This window comes from Camelus bactrianus, chromosome 1 (assembly GCF_048773025.1).
Source record: "Camelus bactrianus isolate YW-2024 breed Bactrian camel chromosome 1, ASM4877302v1, whole genome shotgun sequence".
Lineage (NCBI taxonomy): Eukaryota > Metazoa > Chordata > Mammalia > Artiodactyla > Camelidae > Camelus > Camelus bactrianus.
In genome coordinates this window covers 96100433-96126430 of record NC_133539.1, presented here as the reverse complement: position 1 = coordinate 96126430, position 25998 = coordinate 96100433, and the positions used below count along the sequence as shown (strand labels likewise).

Genomic DNA, 25998 nt, shown 5'->3' with positions numbered 1-25998 from the left:
ATTTGAAAATTATCTGCAGTAGCTTAGGTGAAGTTTCCCCTTACATAAGCAAATAACTCTCAAATATTTAGTGGTGGTGGTTTTTAACATGTGTTGAATATTAGCTTTTATTTCTTTTCCATGTTTTTTTTCCCTCCTTTCAACAAGCAGTCTATTAAAAATGGTATTGTTTCAACAACTTTAAAAACAATTGGGAAATAAAAAGCTAAAGCCCATTTAGAGACTTTACATAATTTTGTGTGTAATTTTGGAATGTGGAGGGCATCAAGGTCAGTCTGAAGAGCAGGGTCCAAAACTGACTAGCTGTTACATCCCACAGATCTAAAGCAAAGGTCAACTTCACGAGGTGGACAGAGGGACAAATAGACAAGAGGTCCAGAAAAGTGGAGGCTCAACAGCAGACAGTATTGACAAAAAGGAAACACCAAGAGTGAGTCGTATTATGTATGACAGGTTAATTGCTATTGATTTATTTTATAGTCTTTGTTGTGTGTGGAAAAGCACGTGATGGTGGAAGTCTAGGCTTCCATTTGCCCTTTTTTGGCATGGGTTGGGGTGAGACACGCTTTTTTTTTTTTCCTGTTTTGTTTGACTGGAATAGAGTAGTTATTATCTATTCATTTATGTCTTGCTAAGCTGCCCCTTTTCTAGTCCTTTGCTAGAGAGAGCAGTTTTTTTGTGTGTTTTTGTCTATGCTCCTTGGATTTCCTAGGCTGCTGTTTTTTCAGATCCAAGTCTGGGATTTATGAGCCAAAAAAGAAAACCCAAGGAATGCACCACCATTTGTTCCTTAGGTCCAGAGCTCCCTAGCTGGTCTGCCTTCTTTCCACCTTTCAGAGACTTCTTACTTCTCTTTTATACATAATGTTCAGAACTTTTAGTTGTACTTAATGGGAGAAATAGAAAAAAGTGTGTCTCTCCCACCTTCCTGGAAGCAGAAGTCCATTTCTATTTGTTAGCCTCTCTGAGTTACTTTGATTAGAGTTGTCTCTTGTATACAGTGTATATTTGGGTCTTGTTTTGTGAGTCAAAATGAAATTTTTAAAAAATAAGTGAGTTAAATCCATTCACATTTATTGATATGACTGATATGTTTGATTTCAATTGTCATATTTTGTAATTATACATTTTTTTTAGTATTTATGCATATATTATAGTATGCTATGTGTCTTTTTGAGATGTATATTATTTATGTTGCTTGCTCATTATGTGTGTTTAGGAAGGTTTGGATTTTTGTTCTTGTAGTTACTTTTGTATTTATTCCTTTTAAAAATATATTTAGTTTTCTGTTTTCTTATCTAAACTTTTACTAACTGGTTTATTCTATTTTTTCATCATTTTTTAATGCTCATCTATTGCCTATACAGCAATGAGCCTTTTCTGTTTTCCTTTTTCCTTCTGGTTGTTCTACTTTATTTTGTCAGTTGCTTAACTTCTACTATGTCACAGTATGTAACATTTGTACATTAGTCTTCCACTTTTATCCCATACTGTTTTAGTCTTATATGTGTATTTATATATTTTAATACTTATTATTGATCTTTTTGATGAAGGTTTCCCAATCATTGCTTGAAGTTTATTTGCTTGTGAATTACTCAAGAAGGGCTGAATGCAGAATCTCTTATGTTTTTATATGTTAGAAATAATTTTACTATGATTGGTATTTGAAGGACAGATTTTTGGACATAAAATCCTTTTTTCCTATTTTCTTTTATTGAATATTTTTATAAAAGTTGACTCATAGTTGTTCTGTATTTGGTTTTGAAAAGGCTGTCAATCTAATTATTTTGACTTTGTAAACTATTTGAATTTTTTCCTTGGACATCTTGAGGATTTTATATTTATCTTTGAAATCTAATTATTTTTTACTAGGAAAATGCCTTCATCTTTTTTGCCAGCTACTCAGTGAAACTTTTCAGTGTGTAGATTTAGGTGATTTTTTTTTTTAATTTCTGGAACTTTGTCTTGGACTATAGTTTTACATATTATTTCTGTTCTACAGTCTTGCTTTTTCAGTGACTGCTGATATGTTCTCTGTGGCTCTTTCTACTTCTTCATGTCATTTTCACCCTCTTGGTCATTTTCCTGCCTTTCTTCAATGACCTTTATTACATTTTCATTTGACATGATTCTGCCTTAAGCATCTTATATTCTTCATTTCTGAGATAATTGTCTTTTTCTTCCATATCTTCCCTTAGTTCAAGCAACTCTTTTATTTCTCCCTCTTTTTTCCCCTATATCTTTTTCTATTTCTGATTCAAGGTAGCTTTCTTATCTTCAAATGTTTGAGTATATTTACTCCTCTTTCTATATATTTATATCTATTTATATAGAATTTTTTTCTGGGTGCCTATAGTCTTCTGATCACAGTAATCATGTTTTTGAGGCTATTGAACTTCTTTCTTTTAATACTTTCTACCACATTTAGCATATGTTACGCTTACCCAAGAATTTCAATAAATACAAAGCTTCTCTATAGTTTTATATCTATAGATTTAGTAACTTGAATAATGAAATATTGTTAGACTCCTGTAAATTATAGCTTAAGGAAACAAAATATTGATCACCTTGCTCAAAACTTTTGAGACTAAAATATTCCTTAGCTTTTAACTATATGATTCCATATATCTATGCATTAAATAAGGTGAAGGAGTATCTCTCTAGCAGAGCATTTCTCAAACATTAGTGTGTCTATGAATTAATTGGTGTTCTTGTTAAAACGCATAATCTTATACAGGAGGACTGGGATGGCCTGTAATCTGGAATCTATAATCTCCCAGGTTATGTCCATCTTGGTCTAAAATCCACATTTTGAATAGCAACGTATTCATGCTGTATGATTCAGGCTTTTCTCATGCAACTGAAATGGTCACTTGTATTATTTATTTGGTTTTATGATGTATCTGTTACCTCTGTACCTCTGTAATGTTTTTGGCAAAGGAAGACCCCCTTGAAGGGGCAACATCTGAACTGAGATGTGAGAAGTCCACCAAATTCTCCTGTATCTCTTGATGCTTTCTTCTTTATTTAAATTTATGGAACCCTGCCTAAGCCTTTATGTGTAGGGTCATTCTTTGGCATTTCCTGGAGCTCCACTGGTCTTGGAAGGTGCCAAGACCTCTATTTCAGTCTACTTCAATTACTTTCTTATCACATTATTCTATGGTCTCTTCACCTTGTCTTCTTGGAAGCCTTGGATCCTGTAGTACTTATTGCCTTTCCAGCTATTAAACTAGCTGATTAAAAGAGTCTGAGTACTGCTTTCAATGTCTGTGTTGGTCAGGAAGCTTTACTGCCTGAAAGTCTTCTGCACCATGGGTGAAAAGTGCAACTTCCTTGGAGCCAGGTACCCTGAGTTAAAGGTTTACATGTAATTAAATTTTACATGTAGTTCTAGAGATATTCTGACAGTGTAAAAGAAGATGACCTTCATCATGTTTGTGTCCATATGGACCATACTACACTTCTCATATGTTGAATAAATGTTTTTATAAATCTCCTAAGTATATTTAGAATAGTACAATTATATCATACTATAAATTTTTATGTTAAGTGTAAACATTTAAATAAAATTCAGTTTTTATAGACTTCTTTGGGTACATCTTCGTTTATCAAAATATTGGTAGCCTCAATAAAAAAAGAAAAAGCTGTGCCTCTTTCAAGCTGAGTGACTGAGCAAAATGCAGTTGCTGTATATTTATCTTTTATAATATAAATCAACCAATATAACAGTGTAGTATTTCAACTCTTTTTGTACTTTGATCTTTGCCTTTCCTTTTTCATTGAGATAATCAAGATTGAATAATGAAAACTATGTTTTGAGCGGGGATTACTCAGCCATAAATTAAATTCTTTGTAATCATGAGACAGCATGCAGAGTGTTAATTTGAGATATTACAATAATACTGAAGAAAATATAAGCTCATGAAATATACTTAAATGCTTCTAAATTACTAAATCTCCCTTAAAAGTGAATTCAGTTATTTGATGATGTAAGTGTCAATGAATCAGTAACATTTGGATTAGATTTTTTTTAATTGCATGTGATTACTGAATAATGGAATTCTGCCTAAAATACATTTTAAATTTTAGTAATCATTTCTGGAATTATGCCTAAGAATTGTGCACATTCCTTTAATGGTCATATGTGGTAAAGAAAGTTTATTTCCTTATGGTCTCAGAATTATAAGCTAAAGGTCACTTTGAGCATAAAGTTAAGGAGATTAACTTGGAAAAAAAAATCCCTGGACATCAAGTAACAAGTCAGCCAATAAACAGTCAAGCAAATTTAATTTTAAAAAGTACTATGTCTGTTTTTTTCATTTAGCAGGTTATTTTTCATGTCATTTGTTTTCCTTAAAATCCTGTGTATGTGTGTGTTTCTTTATAGTTAGTATATATTAATTATATAAAAGCATTTATGTTGGAAAGAAGAAAAATGATCACATGGATTTCTTTTCATCAAAGGTAACCATTATTAACACTAACATTTTTCTGCGCTTTTTTTATGCATATTTTTATCACTGAGATTCTGTAAAGATATTTTCATCCTAACTATTTTCACTTAACATTTAATCTAAATATTTTTCCGCATTACTAAACATTCTTTGAAGTATTTTTTTAGTGGCTATGTAGTACTATATCACATAGCTGTACCATATTTTGCTTTTGCATTCCCCTATTATTGAACTGTTAGGAGAATTGGAAACAGTTCAATAATAATTCTCCTATCTCATAAATATGGCTATGATGAACATTACACACAAAATAGTTTTCTTTGTATATAAAAGCCTAATTTATTACTGGATCAAAAATAAAAATATTTGTCAACATCTTGATGCAATCATTTTCTCCAAAAATATTGTACTAACTTAAACTCATATTAGCAATGGGAATTCTTAAGTCTTCCTTAATAACAGGCAAAAGTTTTACCTCATTTAAATTTTTATCTACTTGCTTATAAATCTACTGGGATCTTAGAGCCTTCATTTTTATTTGTAGGAGCTGTTATGAGGAATGAACTCTTTTTATTTACTCTCCTATATTAGAAGATGTTCACAAAGATAGGATAGGACTTTGCACTTTCTTGACTGAGCTATGAGGGAGAAAAGATGTATGAACAGAGGATGTCTTTCTATTTATTTGGATATTCTTTAATTTTTTTCAATAATGTTTCATAGTTTTCAAAGAATATGTTTTGTACTTCTTTTGGTAATTTATTCCTAACTATTTCATTCTTTTTTATGTTGTTGTACATAGAACTGTTGTTACCTTAATTTTATTTTTGAATTGTTCATGCTAGTGTACAGAAATAGAACTGATTTTTATATTTCCATCTTGCACCCTTATAATTTAGTTCAACATGGTTCTCCATCTCCTGTATTTCCTGCAAATTGGCAGCTAGATTGAAAGTCCTGATCAAACTTGGGTTCTGTCTCTTTGGCCATTCTGTAGGTGAGGTTGTGTTCTTACATCAGAACACACATGCTGTCTAGTTTTTGCTCTTTTTTGTGGTGAGTAACCACTGATGCTTAGTGCCGAGGCGGTGAACCCCAATTGGGTTTGAGTAAAGGTGATATTCCAATTGTATTACTTCTTTTTCATTTATTAGATAAAATTTTAATGAAGAGACTTTTCCTCTTGCCTAGTCCTAGGTTGACCAGTAGTACAGTTTATATGGGAAAGTCAAGATAAATTCTTGTTTCTTTCCCTTTATGTGGAGTTTTCAAGATGACAAACTGCTTCACTGTCATTCTCAGAAGGTATCTAGTTTATTGTTTTCTTTTTAAATACTATAATGAAAGTACAGATTTGAATACTTTTGATGGAATTCACTCAACTGCATTTCTTCTCCATATTAAACTGGTCCATATTTGGTCAGTGGGAACCCCTTCAAGTTGGCCTCAGTGTCCTTTCAACATGACCCTTGTAATATTTGATAGCTTCCTTATTATCTGGTAGGATACGGTGTTCTTGGCTCAACTAGTACATTTCTTACACTGGAATCAGTAATTTTTCAAGATGTTCTGGCTTCTTTCACTTTGAATTGTTATTTCAAGATCACAGTCTGGATACTTAAAATGCTTAATGCTCATGGGTTGGTTACTGTAGCTCATTCTATGCTGTTTTAGTTGACAAAGGTAGAAAATGTTTTGTGTGTATGCACACACAGAATTATTTATACACAAGGATGAAATACATTGTGGTCTTACAATGACAGTTCTACTTAGTATGATTTTATAGGTGTTTTTCCTCCCAAGAGTAGGCTAGTTTATTTCCCATGATGAGCATCTCATCATCTGAGCCTCCTCTGACCTGCTATTTTTATTCATGCTCCTCAAAGTCTCATCCTGTTTTTTCTCAGGCTCCCAACTAGCTTAATGTGAAATAATGAAACATGAGAAAGATGTTTTCAGGAAGTGTCCCATCCGTACAAAAGCAAAACTGTTTTCACTTAAATTAGAATTAAAAATATTACAAATTAATATTGCTTGGAATCTGGATACTTTGTGATAAACTTATTTTACTATTGAATGTTTGTTTTATTCAACGGATTCTAAATTTATTTCCTATATAGTGCCTCTGATTTAGGAGTGTCTCAAAAATAGCAATATAGTCTTTGAAAACATGATTTTATAAGTGTACAATAATGTCATATATAAAGGAATAGTTTTTTTGAGCAACACAGATGATTCTCATCTGTAGGGTATATGATTTTTTTCTTTTTTATGTAATGTTCTTCTCATGTATTGTTTTCCTGATTTCATTTGGTTGTCTACATTCTCTTATAGCTCACTGAACTTAAGACACTTATTTTGCATTTGTTGTCAGGTAATAAGATCTCTACTTCTTTAGGGCAGTTACTAGTGCTTTATTTTAGTTCCTTTGGTGGTTTCATGTTTCTCTGAGTCTATGATCTTTGTAGCCTTGTGTTGGTGTCTGTGCATCTAAAGAAAAAACATTTCTTCCATTCTTTGCAGGCTAGCTTTGGCAAGGAAAGCCCTTCACTAGTCAGCCCAGCCAAAGATTCTGAGTGGGCTGGCTGATGGAGTCCACAGTGTTCCAGGGTGTGCAGCAAAATCCCTTGGTCACTTCACTCTCCCTTTCCCCATGGGAGAACTTGGAAGCCAAGGGGATTTCTTTTGGCATTGCATTCTGATGGGTGATGCAGGTAAAGTGAAACTATTCTTACCCTTCTCAATGCATCTTGTTTGTTTGTTTGTTTCTGTGCTCTTCCCCATTACTGTTATCTTTCACCTGGATTTCAGAACTCTTGTGAAGGTATTTTCTTCTGTAAACGGTTATAATATTGGTGTTTCTATATTAGGTCTATAGGGTTTCTCTATAGGAACCTCCTATTCCACCATTTTCCTGATGTCATTCAGCAATTTTTTTTTTTTTTTTTTGGTTCTTCTTTTGGTGAAAGATACTTTGGCCCAGGCCTGCCTCAAATATTTGAGATATCTAAGCTGAATACCTCTTTTTTGGAGTTATTTATTCAAAAGATGGTTCATGAAATCAAGTTACTTGTCTCCATTTGTGCAAGTCCTAATCTGGTAATTAATATCAGATGAGAAAGAAAGCCATTCTCTTTTGCATTAAAAAATTTCAAATAGTTTTTTAAATATTTTGGTCCCACTTACAGATTCCTTATTAAAACAAGTGACATTAAATGGACTCCTCTACAGAACAATTATCCTTGCAAAAAAAAAAAAAATCTATGGTTAAGCCTCCACTCCCTCATCTTTTCCCCCAAGGAATGTTAAGATCCTAAAAATGACCATAAACTGGTGATGTGTGTATTTTATGACACAACTTGGGCTACTTTCAATGATTTGTTGAAACTACCAGGCATATTTTTATAGTAAAATATATACCTGTATTGTTGTGAGATAAACAGAAATCAAAATGTATAGGTCATATCCAACTGCATCGAATTAATTAAATACCACCCTCGCCCCGCTCCCAACCTTTTAAAAACTCTAACAGCATTATGGGATGTTTTAAAGATAAATTATGGTTAGTAACAAAGTATAGAATCTGCAAATAACAAGTCTGAAACTTCCACTTCCAAAATTCTTTTTAACCCTTCTTAAACATATTTGCCAATTTCAGTGTATTTCACCTGTTATGATTTTCAAAGGACATATCTGTATGTGATTTGGTGCATAAAACTTGAACCAAATGAATGTTCTTGATCTTTCCCTGGTGATATTTAAGGCAGATCATTTTCCTTAACTGTTAGCTTGTTAAACAACAGGATGTCACTAGACATTTATGTAGAACCTCTATTCTCAACTATTTTAAAACAGGATGAGTAGTCAAGAAATTTGGCCTAGGTGGCACTTATCTTTTTTAGTTCATCGTTTTCTTCATCTGCCAAATTAATAGAAATGTAAGTCTCCTATTTTCATTTTCGAAAGGGAAGGTAAATTTTACTCAGGAGATTGTGCGTGTGATCTGTCCTGGACAAAAAAGTATACTGGACTTCTCCTGTCCAGTCCTTTCTTCCTTGTGTACCAGGTGAGAGGAAAAGTTGACTCATTGTTCTTGGCCATTCTGAACAAGCCTATTACTTGCCATGAAGAGTTGGGGGAAGCAGTTTGCATCCTGAGATATTCTAACAAACAGCCTTTAAATGTGCATTTGTATATGTCTAAAATAAAAATATGAAGGCGTTAAAATGGTTAAACAGAGGAAGCTTACAGATAATAGAGGAAAAAAAAAATACCTGAACAGTTCAAAGGAAAATTGATCTCTGAATCTACTGACTACTCTTGACAAGCAGCACTACATTTTTCTATTCTTGGACAGCAAAGTTTCTTATAATTATCACACAAGAGCCTACTAATTTTGTGTGTGTGTGCTTTTTTCACATTTTGAATAAATTTTTAACAAGATTTCACTCTTGAAAAACTAGGTTTTTAAATATATTTTGTTACTTGCTGCTGTGTTTTTTTTGGTCTAAATCAAGATTATAACTATTTCCTATAACTATTATCTTTAAAATCTCATTACATAGATTGTCTCCTTTCGAGAGTAACAAATTCAGCCCTCAAAGCCAGAATAATAAAACTATCAAGTTGTCTTTATACCCAGAAGACTACTAGATCAATCAATAATTAAACATCAGTAACTTTCACTTTTACTTTATAAAAGGAGGGATGCTAAAAATAATTGTGTGTGTGTATATATATATATATAAAATCATATCATAATTTTAATTACTTCAACACTCCTCTCAAAACTACTCTCGTCCTGTTTACCAAGCCCAAGACATAAGAAGAGATGACAAGTCAAAAAGAGCAGCTTTTTTCCTACAATGATTATATGCAAAATAAATGTTTTAGTACATTTGTACTTTTTTAGGATGAATAGAAAGTTAAGTCACTGTGCAAAGACAGCTATATTGTACAAAGACAGCCAGTGTAACTATCAATAAGCTTTGATTATAAAGATTTTCTGTGTTCAAAATAGCTTGCCAATTGGTGAGAATTATAACATACATTTTATGGGATACATTAAAAGACTCTGGAGACTTGTCAGTGACCTCACTGTTATTAATATGTTCTTATTCTCAGCGTAATCATTTACAGAATTGTTAAAAAATTTGTATGAAACTTCAATAGGAGACTTCCTCATTCTTATTTTGTTCATTATTATAATTAAATAAAGAGAGTCTTTCGATCCTATAATCAAAAAGTGGTTTCTACTTTTCATTCACACTGGCCTAAAGGCCCCTAGTACAAGGTTCAGGGTGTACTGGAAGAAACATCAAAAGAATGATGACTTCAGTAAAGAACTTGACCACATACTCTTAACTACTGATTCTATGTGGAACAGCCTTCAGCATACAGGTCCTAGGAACAACTTCCTATCAGACAGTATTTCTAGCACTCCTAGTATAGGTGCAGATGACTCTGTGATAGTGGACTCCCCTAAAACCCAGGATCAAATGAGTAAGAAGTAAATACCTCAGACTGAATGACACTAAAGAGAAAATTTAATTGTGTTTAATTATTTTTACTAAATATGAGAATACTTTTCTTCTTGATCTATCCATTTTAACAGGCTACCCTATTACAAACTAGAAAAGTTCTTTAAATGATATCTTATTTGACTTCTTAGGATGCAGTAAGAGTCCTGAAAACAAAACCCTTAACAAACAAAATAACACAGTTGGAAAAATTTAAGAAAGATGATTTTGTTTAAATCAAAGATATATTATTGGTTTCTGTTGACAGAATTGCTCAGAATAATGATTAAATATTGGCCAAAATGCTTTAATGTGTCCTGTGGCTTTTTATTAGAATATAATTATTTGCAGAGTTTCACTAAAATCTTAAGGCATAATAAATCTATTGAGGAACAAACAATATTCTTTTCACATAGAAATAATACCACAATATACTCCCTGGTGCCTGCTCTATGATTTATAGATTCCAAGACTTACAGATAGGAAAGAACGCCACTTTCTTGCAGGACAGGAATTTTGGAGATCTTACAGAAAGAGAAATACCTCTGCATTTATAAGTACTGCAGTCAAAACCAAAGATGCGCTGGCTGTTTTATGAACCCAAGCCTTGCAATACACAGTTATAAGGGCAATAAAAGTACTTCTAGCAGATAAGAGTGATTAACGTATAGACCTCAGACCTTTACAAAGCCTCTGAAGAGAAATTAAATGTCCAGCTCTAGTTCATATCGCTCTTGTTATGTTAACCATATTAACAAGGACATTTCTGTTTATTAATTACAATAAGATAAATAAAATCAGCCAAATAAAACATCAAATTATTGACAATGAACTAGAAAATAGCTATACAAACATATGTGGTCAAAGCTCCACTTTATGTGGTAATGAAATTTGACCAGAAACAGGGACTAAGAGAGGAAAATGGACTGCTTGCTCTGCTGTCTTTTTGACTAAGCACCTCCCATAACAGAAAAAAAAGCAAGCTGTATCCACAGATTAAGCAGAAACATAATTTTAGAGCACTAGTTTCTAAGTAAGTTAAGCCTTGAGCCCTTTTGCTAAATTAACTCCCTGACTTTTGATAACTGAAAATATACAATGACCTTTGACCCTTGCACATATGAAAATCAAGAGAGTAAACTGCTATTTTCCCACTTTGAACAGACTAACTAGAAATGTGGTGATATTTTTAGTTTTTTTGGTCTTTACTTTAAGTACTTTTTGTGTTTGTTCTGATAGCTAATTATTCTGAAGTCATTTGTGCAAAACATTGCCAAGAGGAAAAAAAAAATTTTTTTAATGGTTGGGTCCCTCTGAGTTTTTCTTTGATGGAGACCATGTGGTAAGTGGCACAGTATCACCCCGCAGATGCAGCAGGAACCAAAAAAGTTCTCTTCATTGCTTCAACTAAAATGTTTTACTCTGGGTTTGTCTTGTTTAGTTTTATAAATGTCTTATACCTTCACAGTGGATCATTTAATCCTTACTTCTGGGTTTTTCCATTGCATTAGTTTTAGTAAAATTCCTTGCTGAAAATAGATGCTTGGCTCAAATAAGATCCTTAACAAATGTTGGATCTATCCCAGTTCTAATGATGATAAATATTCATTTTGTGATCTTGCTGGGAAACCATTTTTCTTAGCAGTTTTCAGTTTTCCAGGACATGTTTCTAAAATTTTAAGCTTGATTTTTGGTTCTACAGAAAAAGAGTCTGTAAGAAGAATGAGATTGCAGATGATTTCCTCATTCTTTATGTGCACTAAAATCTTCAAGAGTAACATTAGTATGCTCTGGATCCAAAAAGAAAATTAAAACCATCTTTTCATTGGAAAAAAGGATAATCTGGGGGACTAGACTGCCTCTCAGTGGTTCATTTAACATTTACTTCAATTATAAAATGTTTTACAAAATAAAAAAACTAAAATTTGTAGTAAGAGATTTTTCCAGTACTTTGACTTCAGTGATTTCCTAAGAGTAATAGTAATGTAAATTATCTTGTGTTATGTGTGAGCATATTCTCATTGAAACCATGATATGTTATAAAAAGAGTTTCATAGTCTTCTTTCCCTGAAGCAGGAATGAATGAGGCTACATGCCAAAGAGGCATTGGTATACTGTGAAGATGGTCAAGCGAGGCTGAGAGGAGGGCACTATTAGGGAAAATCTCACTTCTCTGAACATTTTTTGTTCTGGGTCCAGACACTACTAAGATTTTTTTAATATATATGTTTTGGTATCCTGACAGTAAACCACAAATCAGCTAAAAGTTTACTTTGAGAGTCCCACCTATTAAGTTGGCTTAATTCAATTTTGAGGGTGTGTATGTCTAGAAGCCAGAAACTTCTAGAAAGACAGAGACAAAAAAAATTTGTTTTCAGTCATCAAAGAATTCATTATAACAGAGAATTTTTACTTTACTTTGGTCCCCTTAATATTAACAAGCATTTCTTGACTCACTGAATAATCAAAATTGTCAACTATTTCTCCTTTTTGTGTGTGAATCTACAATTTGCTGAAAGATGTTATGTAATAAAGTGGAAAAAACAGGTTTCAAAACCTGGGGTTGCTTTATATTGGGTGAGGACTCACAGTGTGATGTTTGACTGAGGTTTTGAAAACATGCCCTAAACTGATTTATGATCTTAGAGGCATAATTTATTCAAGACTGTCAATGGTTAGAAGTTCCAAGATAGACTTAAGTGAACTGGAAGGAAGCAACAGTGTTGAAAAGATAATCTTATTTAAGCCTTTACAATTTCACTATAATAAAAGTTCTAGAATTTGAACAAAAAAGGTGTTGTATAAAAGGGCTAGGAAAAAAGAAATGCAGTGAGTAATTATTTACCAGGTACACTTTTTGGCACTGAGAATCAGTAGATTAGAAACAGGTAAATATTGGCAGAAGGCAGCCGGAGATCAATTATTGCTGCCTCTGACATCTAACATGGAACAAGGAATACCACATGGTGATGAGGGAAGGAAAAGTCAGAGAGGGAGAATCCTAATTTGACTGAGCAGTTTCCCAAGAGAAAATGAATTTTAAACTGTAAGTAACTGAGTTTACCCTGAATTAACAAGACTAAAATTCTCCCTTATGGGCAATTATGCATGAATAAGAGCTAAATAAAGTTTTATTACAGCAAACAGAGTTACATTTTTGAATATTGAGCCTTGTGCAATAAATTTACTTCTGCTACAAAATATCTGGATTTTTGGAAGAGGAATCAGCATATAGTTCATCAGAAAGGGCAAAGAGCTAGATGACATCACACAGAAAGTTCAAAATAGAAGACAATTGAATAGGAAAATAGAATCTTGGGGTTCCAAATGAAGGAATCAGGATAAGCTAACCCAAAATACACCACTGGGGTATAAGGTTTATTTTGAGCTGAAGGTAACTGAGAAACGGCAGATGTTTCTCTGTGCTCCTCCACCTGCCTATAATCAGGACAGACATGTCCCCTAAGAAAAGTGCCCTCTTTGTACCAGGAAGAGGAGAGCATTCTTACACTGGAGATGAGTCTACACAGAGATGAGTCTGTATAAACAACCTTACTAAAGTATCTTTATCCTTCATTATTTCTCCTCCAATATAATTTCCAGTCATTTCCTCACAATTTATAAGCCTTAGAAGCTTAATTATTTGGGAACACAGCACAATTATGAAAAATCTTAAATTGTCATAGAAATGTGATGACATGCATATGATTGAAACTCAGGAGAAATTTATTGGGCTTTACAAGGAAACCATCTAATTACCAATTTAGACTATAGGTCTTCAGAGTTAAGATACTCTTTAGGCTTGGATTGGGTAAGACTTCATAAGGAACTGCCAAATGCTTAGATAGTTGATTATTTGAAAGTACAAGCAAAAAAGATGTCATGGTTTGTAAAATTCATGTATGACCAAGAAAAAATTGTGTGCATTACTAACAGAGACTCTGATTTAACTATTTACTGTTGGTATGTTCCCAAATAGTTTTGCCTGGATGGGAAACAAAGACAACCATGGCCATCATCAAGTATCAAAATCTCATTATGAGGCACCCACTGAACAGTACATATTGAACTTCCCATGTTTAATCTATATGACTCTGATTAAGACTTGAAAAACCCACCCTATAGGTCACATTTTTTTGGCTGCACTGTGTCTAAATAAATAATTATACTCTTTTAATAGTCAACTGTATCTGCATTATAACAGGCATTCACTTTAGTCTATCTAGATATACTGGAACTGGAGGGAACTTGCATCCCAAAGTTAATTGAATGAAGTTGACTTTTTTTGAAGTTCTATCTATAAATGCCATATTTGTTTGTCTATTAATTCAATGATTTTCTTTTCTACATCATCCTTCTAATCAAAGCCAGTTAACAAAACATTTTGCATCAAATTTATAGCTTGAGTACCTGGGTGCATATTGGTTACTTTTACTTATAAAAAATTACTTACAAAGAACATTCTACTTTATCAATAATCAGATTGTTGAATTTCTAAATCCAGACTTCGTTTATACTGGAAATTTAGAGCTGACTGAGATGGTGGGCATCATTATGGAGAGTACCAAAGAAAAAGTAATGTAACAAATAGCATGTCTGTTTCCTAGGAAATGTGATTTTAAAGTATCTGAAATAACCCTTCTGTGAATAGGTCAGCAAGGTAGTCTATCAGAATAATATTAAGTTTGCTAGAATACCTCCTTTCAGTTGAGTTCAGTGCCAATATCAGCCTAAAAACTTAAGTTTGAAAGTTGTTTACAGGAATGCATCCCTTGAGAAGCGCAAATCCAGCTGAGTTTTTCTCTTACCTTGATAGCCACGGGTGATCAGCATCAATTTGAGTGGGTCCTTCTCAGGGCAGTCAGTGACAGCCCATCTTTCCTCTGGAATACTTTCATGCAAGTGAGATCTCCTGGTCAACAGCGTGGCCGACTTTTTCTGGTGGGTCGTTCCAGGTCCTTATGACTCTATGTCTCAGGGTTTCTAGGAAAGACAGAAGCTCTTTTAAGTACTGGATGATTATGAGAGAATTAAGTTAAATCAGGCACAGGTCATAGTCTCAGACCCAAATTCATAGGTACAACAATTATAAATTTAAGAGAATCTGCGCTTGCATGTAGGGGTCCCTCTAATTTTTAACAAAGCTAGCAGTAAAACTCTAAGCCTTTTTTATATAAGAGGTTGCAGAATCTTTGCCAATGAGTTTTTTTTTTTCAAGTTTGACTCATTCACTCTACTTGTCCAGAGGAATGAGGCCTATAGGAATCTGCAAACATTTGTATAATTCCTGGACAACAGCAGAAATAAACGACTTCTAATGTGCTCTGATGTGCCCAAAGTAGGAATTATGTGTACTGAGAGGCTTTACTGCTCCCTGGGTCACTCAGACACCACACCCATCATAACTAGACATAATCTTTTACCTTTTTCAGGCCTTAATTCAATGAAATTCAACTGACACCAGGTTCCTGGACAGTTGATTAGAGAAAATTTCCTGCACTTACTTTGGAAGTGGCCTCAAAGAATTCTGATACATAGCACATTTCTTTAATATTTTAAATAATTTCATCTTTTTTACTAGGCATAGTAAAAGTCTAGTTCCTTTAAAATCCCTCTTATTCGGATGACTTTGGCACAATATTATTAACCAAATAGGGTATAGGAATTACTCTGTTGGGTCATTCCCATAGTCCAAATTTCTTTTAGCTCTTTTTATGGTCCATTTGTCCCTTTCATTTTGTGAAGCATATTTTTCAAAATGAACAAAAGCTTCTTCCAGTGGGTCTTCTAAGTTTGGAGCCTGCCGGAAATGAACAGCAGCTTGCGAAACTCCGTCAGCAGGATTACTGCCTTTAGAAATTTTGTCCTTCTGCCCTGTGTGAACTCTGCAATAAATCACTAATACTTGAGGAGGCAGTTGTAAAGCCTCTGACAAAGCAGCTATCAATTTCCTATGGAATACCTAAGCTCAGTTGATATAAAAAAATTGTCTTAAAAAAAATTTACCCTGGACCTTGGAACAAGACGGCGCAGCAGCGGCGTCTGTGAGGCGTGGGGGTCGTGGTCAGCGAGGTGTGTGGGGCGGGGCTGTGAGGCGCAGGGGACGGGGTTGGTGAGGCGAGGACGACAGCGGCAGCAATGGTGAAGCCTGTGAGGGGTTTGGGTTTGGGCGGCTTCGGGGGCCCCAACACACGACGGACCAGGCTAAGCTCCACAGCCTTTTTCTGGGCCACCGACTGCCCCTATGGGACTGGGGCACCCTAGGAACCCTTAAAAAAATTTTTTTTACCCTGTTGGGTGACCAATACTACGCATATATTTGGTAATATACAGACTCATTGTGAGTGAATAAACCAAGAATTACAGCTCTCGGAACTGCTATTAACTTACCTGCTTGTGTAGACTTAATTCCAGATCAAAAAGAAAATAAGTAAAACCCCACCAAATCCCTCCAAACTTCCAAATTTCATAAGAAGTCACCGCAGCATAGCACCACTGCCAGTCTTACTTGCTCAGTGCCTCATATCAGCTGGCGAGAAAGTCACGTGAACTACCCTGGGTAGCATCTCAGTGACATCAGCTTTGCTGGTGATCCGAATAGGAAGGTCTTGTTTTCTTCATATTAAGACAAGAAAAATGTAAATTAGATGGCACTTTGGTTTCCTTCCTGTGTTGACGTTTATCAACCTAACACCTTGTTCTTTTGCCTTTTGGCAAGTGACTATGCAGCAACTTCCCAATGTATTGCCTTCACTTAGGGCCACAGGTTTCTCCAAGTTCTCAACCATCAGGCCTCTTCATTATGTCTGCTTTCCTAGCTACATGGCTTCTGGCTGAGAAGGGACTTGCAGAGGTAGATCTGAGCTAAGACGCAGACCTAAGTAACCAGGTGCACAAACTTGTGTCCTCAAACAGGGAACATAATTGATTACCAGTTGGAGAAGTTGTGACCTTCTGTCCCTCTCTACAGGGACATTGCCTAACAAAGGCAACTGCTGTCGTAAAGATCATTGCCTCCCCGTTCCCTGGAGTCAGTTTGAGGCTGGGACAATAAAGTGACACAGGAGGAGCAGAGGGAGAACAGACAGTAAGGAAGGAGGAGGCTTTTTATGAAATGACCAGTGCCTTGAAATCTCACATTTCTTCTTCCATTTTCCTCAATTTTTTTTTCTTCTGGCTATCTAAATCATTTTTTAGGTTTTTTTTTTTTCCTTAGAATGATTTTTATCCCATAAATACCAATGATTCATTTACTTGAGATAAAGACTGTCTTAAAAACCCCAGCAAATATGTTAATTTATTCAAATCAAAGGAAGCATCTTCAGGCAACTGCAAAACTGGATTCTCACACACACATTTCAAATGTGACAAAGATACTAACTTTTTAAGAGAAAGACCTATAGGCAGTATTCATGGCTGTAGGGGAGAAAAATTAACTTCCTCTCTATCCTTCTAGATTCTTAGCTGAGACCTCATGTGTAATAAAAGATTAACAGAGAAAATCAAATAGAAGTTTAATAACATGTGTACCTCTCTATCACGAGAGTCACCCAGGAAAATGAGTAAATCCCTTAAATGGCTCAAGCCTTTGCTTTAAGTACCCTCTCCAGATGCGGGGTGGAGGAGTAGACAGCCAGTTATGTTAGGTTACCAGAAAAAGTACAGTGAACAGGGTATGGCTGTTAAGCAGATTTAAGATAAGAGTTTCTAGAGATTTAGTCATCTGCCTCTTCCTGGTACAGAGAGGGAGATACCATTACAAGTGGAGATTTTTCTTGTAAATATTTCATACAAGAGGGGAACTTCTACTCAGTTTTCAGAGCATAATCAGCCTAAAATAATCCTTATGCCAAAAAGGCGTATTTTGGGGTGGCATGTTCTGCTCCCCTTCAAGACATTTCATAATTTCCAACCACATGGTAAGCCTGGCAGGATTTCAGAGCCCATGCTACCCATGCTTATTCCATAGTAAAGTCTTGAATTTGGAGCATCTGATTATCATTCCAAAAGAGCAAGAGCTAGAACAGAGACTTTTCTAATTCAGAATATCTTCCCTGACTATTGTGTGGCCAGAAACCTTCAGTGAGTACATTTAATTTAGGAACTCCTAGACATCCTGTTCTAGTCACCGGAATTGGTAGAGAAATATAACTCAAAACAAAATCTCCTAACTCAGAAAACCTCTCCACAACAGTAAAAGAGAAGTTTTATTACTGACTAAGCATTAAAAAAGAACAAGGCATGTATTATAGATAGACAATCTGATAGAGGGATTGTAAAGAAAAAAGAAATCTCACCCAGAATCAACACAGTATATACATATTTTCAAGATAAATAGTAACACTTTCCATGACGTTTTCTGTTATTTCACACCAAAAATATGGATAGACTTGTGATAAGGACTCCCTCCCCCTCCCTAAATGAACAAAATTACCATGTAATGCTCTGATAGGAGAGGATATCAAAAAAGTGCATGAAAACTCACTAATATTATTAGCTATTAGGCAAATACAAATTGAACAGATACTACTATACACCTATTAAAATGTCTAAAGTATCTAGAATTTTTAAAACACGACCATATTGGATTCCATAGTATCAGTGGGTGTGCAATAATAGAAGCCAGGTGGCAGCACTTCATCAGCATAGAAAAGGACGTATCTACTCTGATGAACAGCAATGCCAAACTGGTCACTAGGGGGCTTTGACCCACAGAAATTAGTAATAATGGCCAAGAGACCAAGGAGTTCTGAGGGACAAGATTTGTGGGTAGCTCACAGGGTTTTTCTTGAATACCTATCTAGTTTCAGAAAAATAAAGATGAAGTAAACAGATAAAGACTGATGTTAGCTTCTCTAATAGGACATCATAATCCCTGATATATTGCTAGCTTAATTAACTACCTTTTAGATTCAAAACTATATATTGAAAGAGAGACTGAGTGATCTTTAGGAAGGACCCTGGGGTGCCACAGCTAGTGTTTGTATTGAGTAACGAATCTCCCAGTCCTTGCCCAAAGGGACATACAATTATTTGCTTGAATAGCTACACTGAGGAAAGGGAAATATCCAAATATTCTATGGGATGTTTGATATAGATTCTGAGCTGACACTCATATCGGGGGACCCAAAGCACCGTCATGGCATCGCCTTCCCCTGCTCACCACCCATTTACAGCAGGAAAACATAGGGATTAGGTAATAATCGGTGTTTTGTCTATCTTACAATGAGTTCAGTGGATTCATTTATACTCTCATTACTTATTCCTTCTTTCTTGGATCATCATATAAATGAACATTCTTAACCAGAAGAACTCTCACTTTGATTCTCTGACCTATAGGGTAAAAAGTGATTGTCATAGGAAATTCACATCTTTGAGACAATGGGAAAAGAAGAGTTTAGCTGCCTACCTGGGGAAAAGATCAGGGCCAATGAGGAAAAGGAAATGCTGAGTGAGGCAGGGAAAATGGGAAGCATACCAAGTTATAATTTTACTTTTACTTATTCCTACTTCTATGCTTTTACTTTATGTAGATGTGAGTTCCTGACCTTATCTTTAAAGAACTTTTTAGCATTTCTTACAAGGCAGGTCTATTGGCAACAAATTCTCTCAATTTCTGTTTGAAAAGATATTTCTCCTTCACTATTGAATAATTTCAGGGTGCAGAATTCCAGGTTGGTGTTTTTTTTTTTCTCTCTCTCAATATTTTAAATATCTCACTTCATTCTTTTCTTATTAACGTGGTTTCTTCTTATTTACATCAGAAGAGAAGTCAGAAATAAATCTTTTTTCCTCTATAAGTGAATTTTACTTTTTTCTTTCCCCTGACTTCTTTCAGATTTTTTTTTTTTTTAATGCTTGATTTTCTGTAGTTTGAAAATTATATGCCTAAAGTGTAGTTTTTTGGGCATTGTTCTTGACCAGTGCTTTCTGGATTTATTATTTGGTGTCTGACATTAGTTGAGGGAAATTCTCAGTCATTATTGTTTAAAATATTTCCTGATGTTTATTTCATTGTCAATATTAGACAGTCTCAGAACATACAAATCTAAATTTCCACTTTTACTTTCTTAACTAAAAATATCTTGAACTTTCCTTTTAGAATTAAATTACTTACTTTTTATGCTTCTGTGTATGCACAGACCTTTCTAAAAGTAAAAACAAGAAAAGGGGAGAAATTAATTTAAAGATTGGTTTAGTAATTGAGTGGCTTTTGCTTATTTGGGACAAAATACATTTTTTTTTTCTGACTGGATGGAATTATTGCAGCACCATTATGTTTCTAAAAGAGAAATTAAATCTTTTCGTATGTCAAGAAGTCAGAAGTAATCATAGTTCTTGGTAAAGCTGTTTGAAAAAATATTCATGAAGATGCAATGATATGTTTAATTTATATATTGTGTTTGTCAGAAGAAACAGTATGGACTTTGGATCTGGTCAGCAGGAACTACTTAATCTCTGTGGTTCAGTCTCTTTACCTTGGAAGAAAACAGGAAATATAGTCTACATGTTCCCACCCCACATATGGATTGTATCTAGTAGATTGTATTGAAAGCCAGCAAAAGAACCTGACTATGGCTAGATTTATGGGAAAAACAAAAAACAAAAAACACACTACTATATTTTGGTAAGACTTTGGGAATAGTATTGAAGTAAAAGGAAATCCATGGTATGACACTTTAAAATATATGGGAGCTGGAGCAGTTCTAGGGAAGAAAATAGTAGTAATTAGAGTTGTAAGAGGGAAGAATAAATCTGACTCCATATTAGATCTGTTCCTTTAGCTCTAACCCTGTGCTCTGTTGCCTGTGCTTAGTCATGCTGGTTCTGCACCTTTGGTAAAAAAATGTTGTGTATAGCCTGGAATATACAGAATAGCCCATTCTTAAAGCTCTGATCTGTAAAGGTATGATACTTTCCATTCACATAGAGATAAAAATCTGCAGAACAAAGAATAACATTTGTCTTGTTGGTGGTTTACTGACCTAAAGAGACAGCTGCAAGAACAAAGGATTCTGACACCAAGAACTTTGAAAAAACCAACCACAGCCCCTACCCTTTTAGTATAAAATTGGCCTGAATTCTGACTTGGGTAAGATAATTCTCTAGGACATTAGTCCACCATCTTCTCAGTCTGCTGCCTTTCCAAAAGTTGTTATTCCTTGCCCCAAAACCTCGTTTCCTCATGTACTGGCTTGTCATGCAGTGAGCAGAACGAGTTTGCACTCAGTAGCAGGGTGACTGCCAGGGTTTATTTAGCTGCAGGAATAAATCCTTCCAACTATTCTCATACTTTTTTTTTCCTTAACTTTTTTTTATTGAGTTATAGTTATTTTACAATGTTGTGTCAATTTCCAGTGTAGAGCACAATTTTTCAGTTATACATGAACATACATATATTCCTTGTCACATTTTTTTCACTGTGAGCTACCACAAGATCTTATATATACTTCCCTGTGCTATACAGTATAATCTTGTTTATCTATTTTGCATATGCCTGTCAGTATCTACAAATTTTGAATTCCCCATCTGTCCCTTCCCACCACCCACCCTCTTGGCAACCACAAGTTTGTATTCAATGTCTATGAGTCTGTTTCTGTTTTGTATGTATGTATGTATGTATGTATGTATGTATGTATGTATTTATTTATTTATTTATTTATTTATTTATTTATTTATTTATTTATTTATTTATTTTTTAGATTCCACATATGAGTGATCTCATATGGTATTTTTCTTTCTCTTTCTGGCTTACTTCACTTAGGATGACATTCTCCAGGAACATCCATGTTGCTGCAAATGGCGTTATGTTGTCGGTTTTTGTGGCTGAATAGTATTCCATCGTGTAACTATACCACATCTTCTTTATGCAGTCATCTGTTGATGGACATTTAGGCTGTTTCCATGTCTTGGCTATTGTGAATATTGCTGCTATGAACATTGGCGTGCAGCTGTCTTTTTGAAGTAGGTTTGCCTCTGGATATATGCCCAGGAGTGGGATTCCTGGGTCATATGGTAAGTCTATTCCTAGTCTTTTGAGGAATCTCCATATTGTTTTCCACAGTGGCTTCCCTTGCTTCCCTCTCCCACTCTTAATGATTTAGTTGTCTTCTTCTACAATTTTGTGTTTATTATTTTTGTAATTCATGGCAGTTATCTCCTTTCCAGTTATGAGTTTCTCATTTTTGTAGCATCCTGCTTCTTTTCTATTTAGAGTAGACCTGTCAATATTTCTTTCAGCATTGGTTTAGTGTTGCTAAACTCTTTTAGTTTTTGCTTGTCTGTGAGGTTCTTTATCTCTCCTTCTATTCTGAAAGATAGCCTTGCTGGAAAGAGTATCCTAGGCTGCATCTTTTTTCATTCAGGACTTTGAATATATCTTGCCACTCCCTTCTGGCCTGTAGTGTTTGTGTACAGAAATCCGCTGAGAGCCTTATGGGGCTTCTCTTGTAACTCACTCTTTGTTTTTTTCTTGCTGCCTTTAGGATCATTTCTTTCTCCTTGACTCTGGCCATCTTGATTATGATATGTCTTGGTGTGGGTCTGTTTGGGTTCTTCCTGTTTGGGACCCTCTGAGCTTCCGGTACTTGGATATCTGATTCCTTCTCTAGGTTTGGGAAGTTTTCAGTCATGATTTCTTCAAATACCTTTTCAATTCCCTTTGTTCTTCCTTCCCCTTCTGGAACCACTATTATGTGTAGATTGGCACGCTTTATATTATCCCATAGGTCCCTTATATTGTTTTCACTGTTTTTTATTTGTTTTTCTCTCTGCTGTTCTGATTGGGTGCTTTCTGTTGTCCTGTCTTCTAGGTCACTTATTCATTCCTCTGCATTATCTAGCCTGCTTTGTACAGCCTTTAGGTCAGCTCTCATCTCAGCAAATGAGTTTACTAATTCTACTTGGTTCTTCTTTATAGCTTCTATTTCATTTTTGACATATTTTATATCTCTAAACACTATCTCTTTTAGTTCCTTCAGTACACTGATCACTCCTTTTTGAAATCTTGATCTAGTAGGCCATCAATGTCTATTTCCTTGATCGTGCTTTCAGGGGATTTCTCTTGATCTTTTAATTGGGAGTGGTTCCTCTGCTTCTTCATATTGCTCATATCTCTCTGGCACTGTGGCTCAAGGAGTATCAGTTATCTAGTTCTCCTGGAGATGGTGTGCTCTTAATGATTTTTATAAAGAGGTCTTTGTGTCTTCGCCCTGTTTTGCAATCTCAGCTTGCTGTTTCCAGAGGCCCTCTGTTGGCACCCTCTTCTGTGCTGCTCCCAGTGTCTGTCGGCTACCAGATCATGCCCCCTCCTAACACTGGGTCAGGTGCTGAGCTCTTTCCCAGTGAGCGGGCGGGTCACTCCCCCTCCCAGCACCGTGGTCAGGTGCTGCACTCCTGCCAGGAAGGCGGGTGGCCACTGCCCTCTCCCAGCGCTGATCGCTTCTTTGCTCTGTGCAGCTGCATGCTCCGTCAGCCTCAGGGAAGTTGGCAGAACAACCCCACCCCTGCTCTGTGCCAAAACTCAGCTCCTTGTTTGTCTTGGCAGTGCAAGTTCTCTGAGGTACCAGGGCAGAAAGATCTTATCTGGCCTTTGAGGCTGCTAAGCCCTTAGGTACAGATTCAGGTTTTGACACTGCCCCCACCTGGGTGCTAAGCGCTGGAGGATATGGCAACTGTGGCTAAGCCCCACCTCTCTTCTCCCGAAAACCTTTGGCGGGTTTTTAGAGATGAGGGTATGGCACCCTTCCCCCCAGGGTACATCAGCCGTGTTGTTTTATGGAGGGCCCGGGTTGTTTTGCCCTGTGTACCCATTCATCCATGGCACGCTGCACTCTGCAGTCCTCCAGGGTTGCCTCTGTGCAGCTGCCCCAGTCCTCCGCCCAGCTTGGGCAGCCTGTCCCATCCCCTACCTGCCGCTTTGCCTCTAGGGCTGGGAGTTGCAGAGACCCTCTGTGCCCGTTTAACTTAGTTCTGTCAGTCAAGGGGTGCTCCGTACAGATCCAAGCCTTGGAGGTTCCCCCTCCAGCCCACTGACCTTTCTGCTGGAGAGGGGGAGATTCAGCAAATGAGCGCTATTCCTCCTTTGCCATTCTCTCCCTGCAGGACTGGTCCCGCACTGTTTTGCTTTTTCTTCTTTCTTTTCTCTTTTTCTCCTTCTAGATTTGTGGTGTCTGTCTTTTGAAGAGGGAAATATTCTGTCAGAATTCAGCAGGTGCTCTTGTTGCCTGGGTAGGCCCATGGATGTGAATTTTGGTGTATTTGTGGGAAACGATGAGCTACAAGAACCCTTCTACTCTGCCATCTTGACCCCTGACCCTCATACTTTGCATTGCTAATTCAGATTGAAACCCCAGTAAGTGAGCACCTGATTGGACACTTGGGTTACCTTCTCATCTACTGACTGAAAGAGGTCAATCTCTTTATCAGTAGCCCTGTCAAAGGTTTTATCCAAGCAAAAAGTGGGAGTATCCTATATCAAACCAGGGCAATGTTACCGTAAGAATGTTCCCATGAGAAAATCCTCTTCTGCAAGTGCCATTGTGACACATAGTCCCTTGGAGGCCACCCAGCATGTCTTTCACATTCATTATGCTTCATTTACCTTTGATAATCCAGGCATTCTTCAAAGTAAAAGTCAATCTTTTTTGTTTTCTCTGAAAAGCCTTTTCTGATTTCTCTGATCTTCATTAATCTCTTTTTCCTTTGAATTCCTATAGGTTCTTTCACAGAATTGAGTAATTAATTATACATTTTTAAAAGCAGATCACACACTGACCTAAAAACCTGGGTTAGATCCAGCCTTGCCATTTTCTAAGCTGTGCAAATTTGCTCAATAAGACTTTCTGGGCTTCAGTTTCCTTATCTCTAAAGTGGAGGGATTATATAATTTCTAATACTCTATAAAATCTTAACAGGGTAATATACAATAATAATAATGAAAGTACTCTGCAATGACATACTACAAAAATGTTTAAAAGCCTGGACAGAAATAATGTAGAGGGACTTTGCATCAGTGACAAAAAGTATACAAAAAAAAAAAAAAATCATCTTTTTTCTAATTTTTTTAGAAAAAAGATAATGAACATAAAGTAGAAAATACAGCTTTTTAGTAGTTTGGTAAAAATGATTTTTAAACATTTGAATGAAATTGAATGAATAAATAATGAAAGGAAAGGAAATTATTGGAAATAAGACTACCAAGACAATAAAGCAGAATTATAAAATCTGTTATTTTCAAGTAATACAATAAAAAATACTTAGGCCAAGTATAAAAGAAGCTGCCATTATTGGGATGGCTTTTGGATAAAGTTACTCTTATTCTGAAACTCTGACTGTCTGAGATTCCTCCAAAGATAACAGTCATGCACTATTTTATGCAGTGATGTCTATACTGCTTTATTTGGAATTAATGTTTATAAAATGTATTTCTTTACATCCTTTGCTTTTAAAATTTATTTCTTTTTCATATGCATTTGTGATTTTTATTTTTGGTTTATCTCTGGTAGGTTATCTATTTTTGTGTGCGAAAACCTAAGTCTTATAATTGAGTGTTGAGATAACAGACAATATAATGAAGTCAGAAAACAATGAAGCATTTTGGGAAAAGAAAGTTATTACATTTAGCTTCCCAGAAAGGAAGGTTAGAGCCAGATATTAGATGCTTACAAATGTTAAAGGCCGTTTTCTAGAACTGTTAAGGGGATTTGGTGATTAGGGTTGCTCCCTCTGACTGAAAGACCTTCTCCTTGTCAGCACTCCTCCCCCATGAGGGGGTTCCCAGGGCCATGAGTGCTGCTTTACAAGATACATTAGTGTCATTAATCTGTGACCACACTAAAGTGTCACTGCTGCCTCTGCATGCTTCCCCTGATCTTCCATCCTGGTTGCTGTTAATGGGAAAAAAACTTTGATGTTCTTCCTGTGGTGCCTAGAAGATTTAAAACTACTTTTAATCAATGAAATGGCCTCTGTAGGCTCATCTTCATATTGTTCTTTCTTTTCAGGTTCTACAAAATTTACTT

The 25998-nt window shown here is 35.6% G+C and overlaps 1 protein-coding gene across 3 annotated transcripts in view; it reads left to right on the top strand.

Moving 5' to 3' along the window:
- The first annotated feature begins 319 nt into the window (after positions 1-319).
- AADACL2 (arylacetamide deacetylase like 2) overlaps positions 320-25998 on the top strand; it is a 59170-nt gene continuing 33491 nt past the window's right edge. For 2 of the 3 annotated variants that reach the window (XM_074369421.1, XM_074369412.1), the window contains exons 1-2: positions 321-430; positions 6981-7171. Coding sequence is in view for 1 of the 3 variants with exons in the window: in XM_045514463.2 (XP_045370419.1) it covers positions 7111-7171 (61 nt within the window). In the remaining 2 variants the exon portion in view is untranslated. Of the gene's footprint in view, positions 431-6980; positions 7172-25998 lie in introns of all 3 variants that reach the window. The other variant, XM_045514463.2, reaches the window with a different exon arrangement.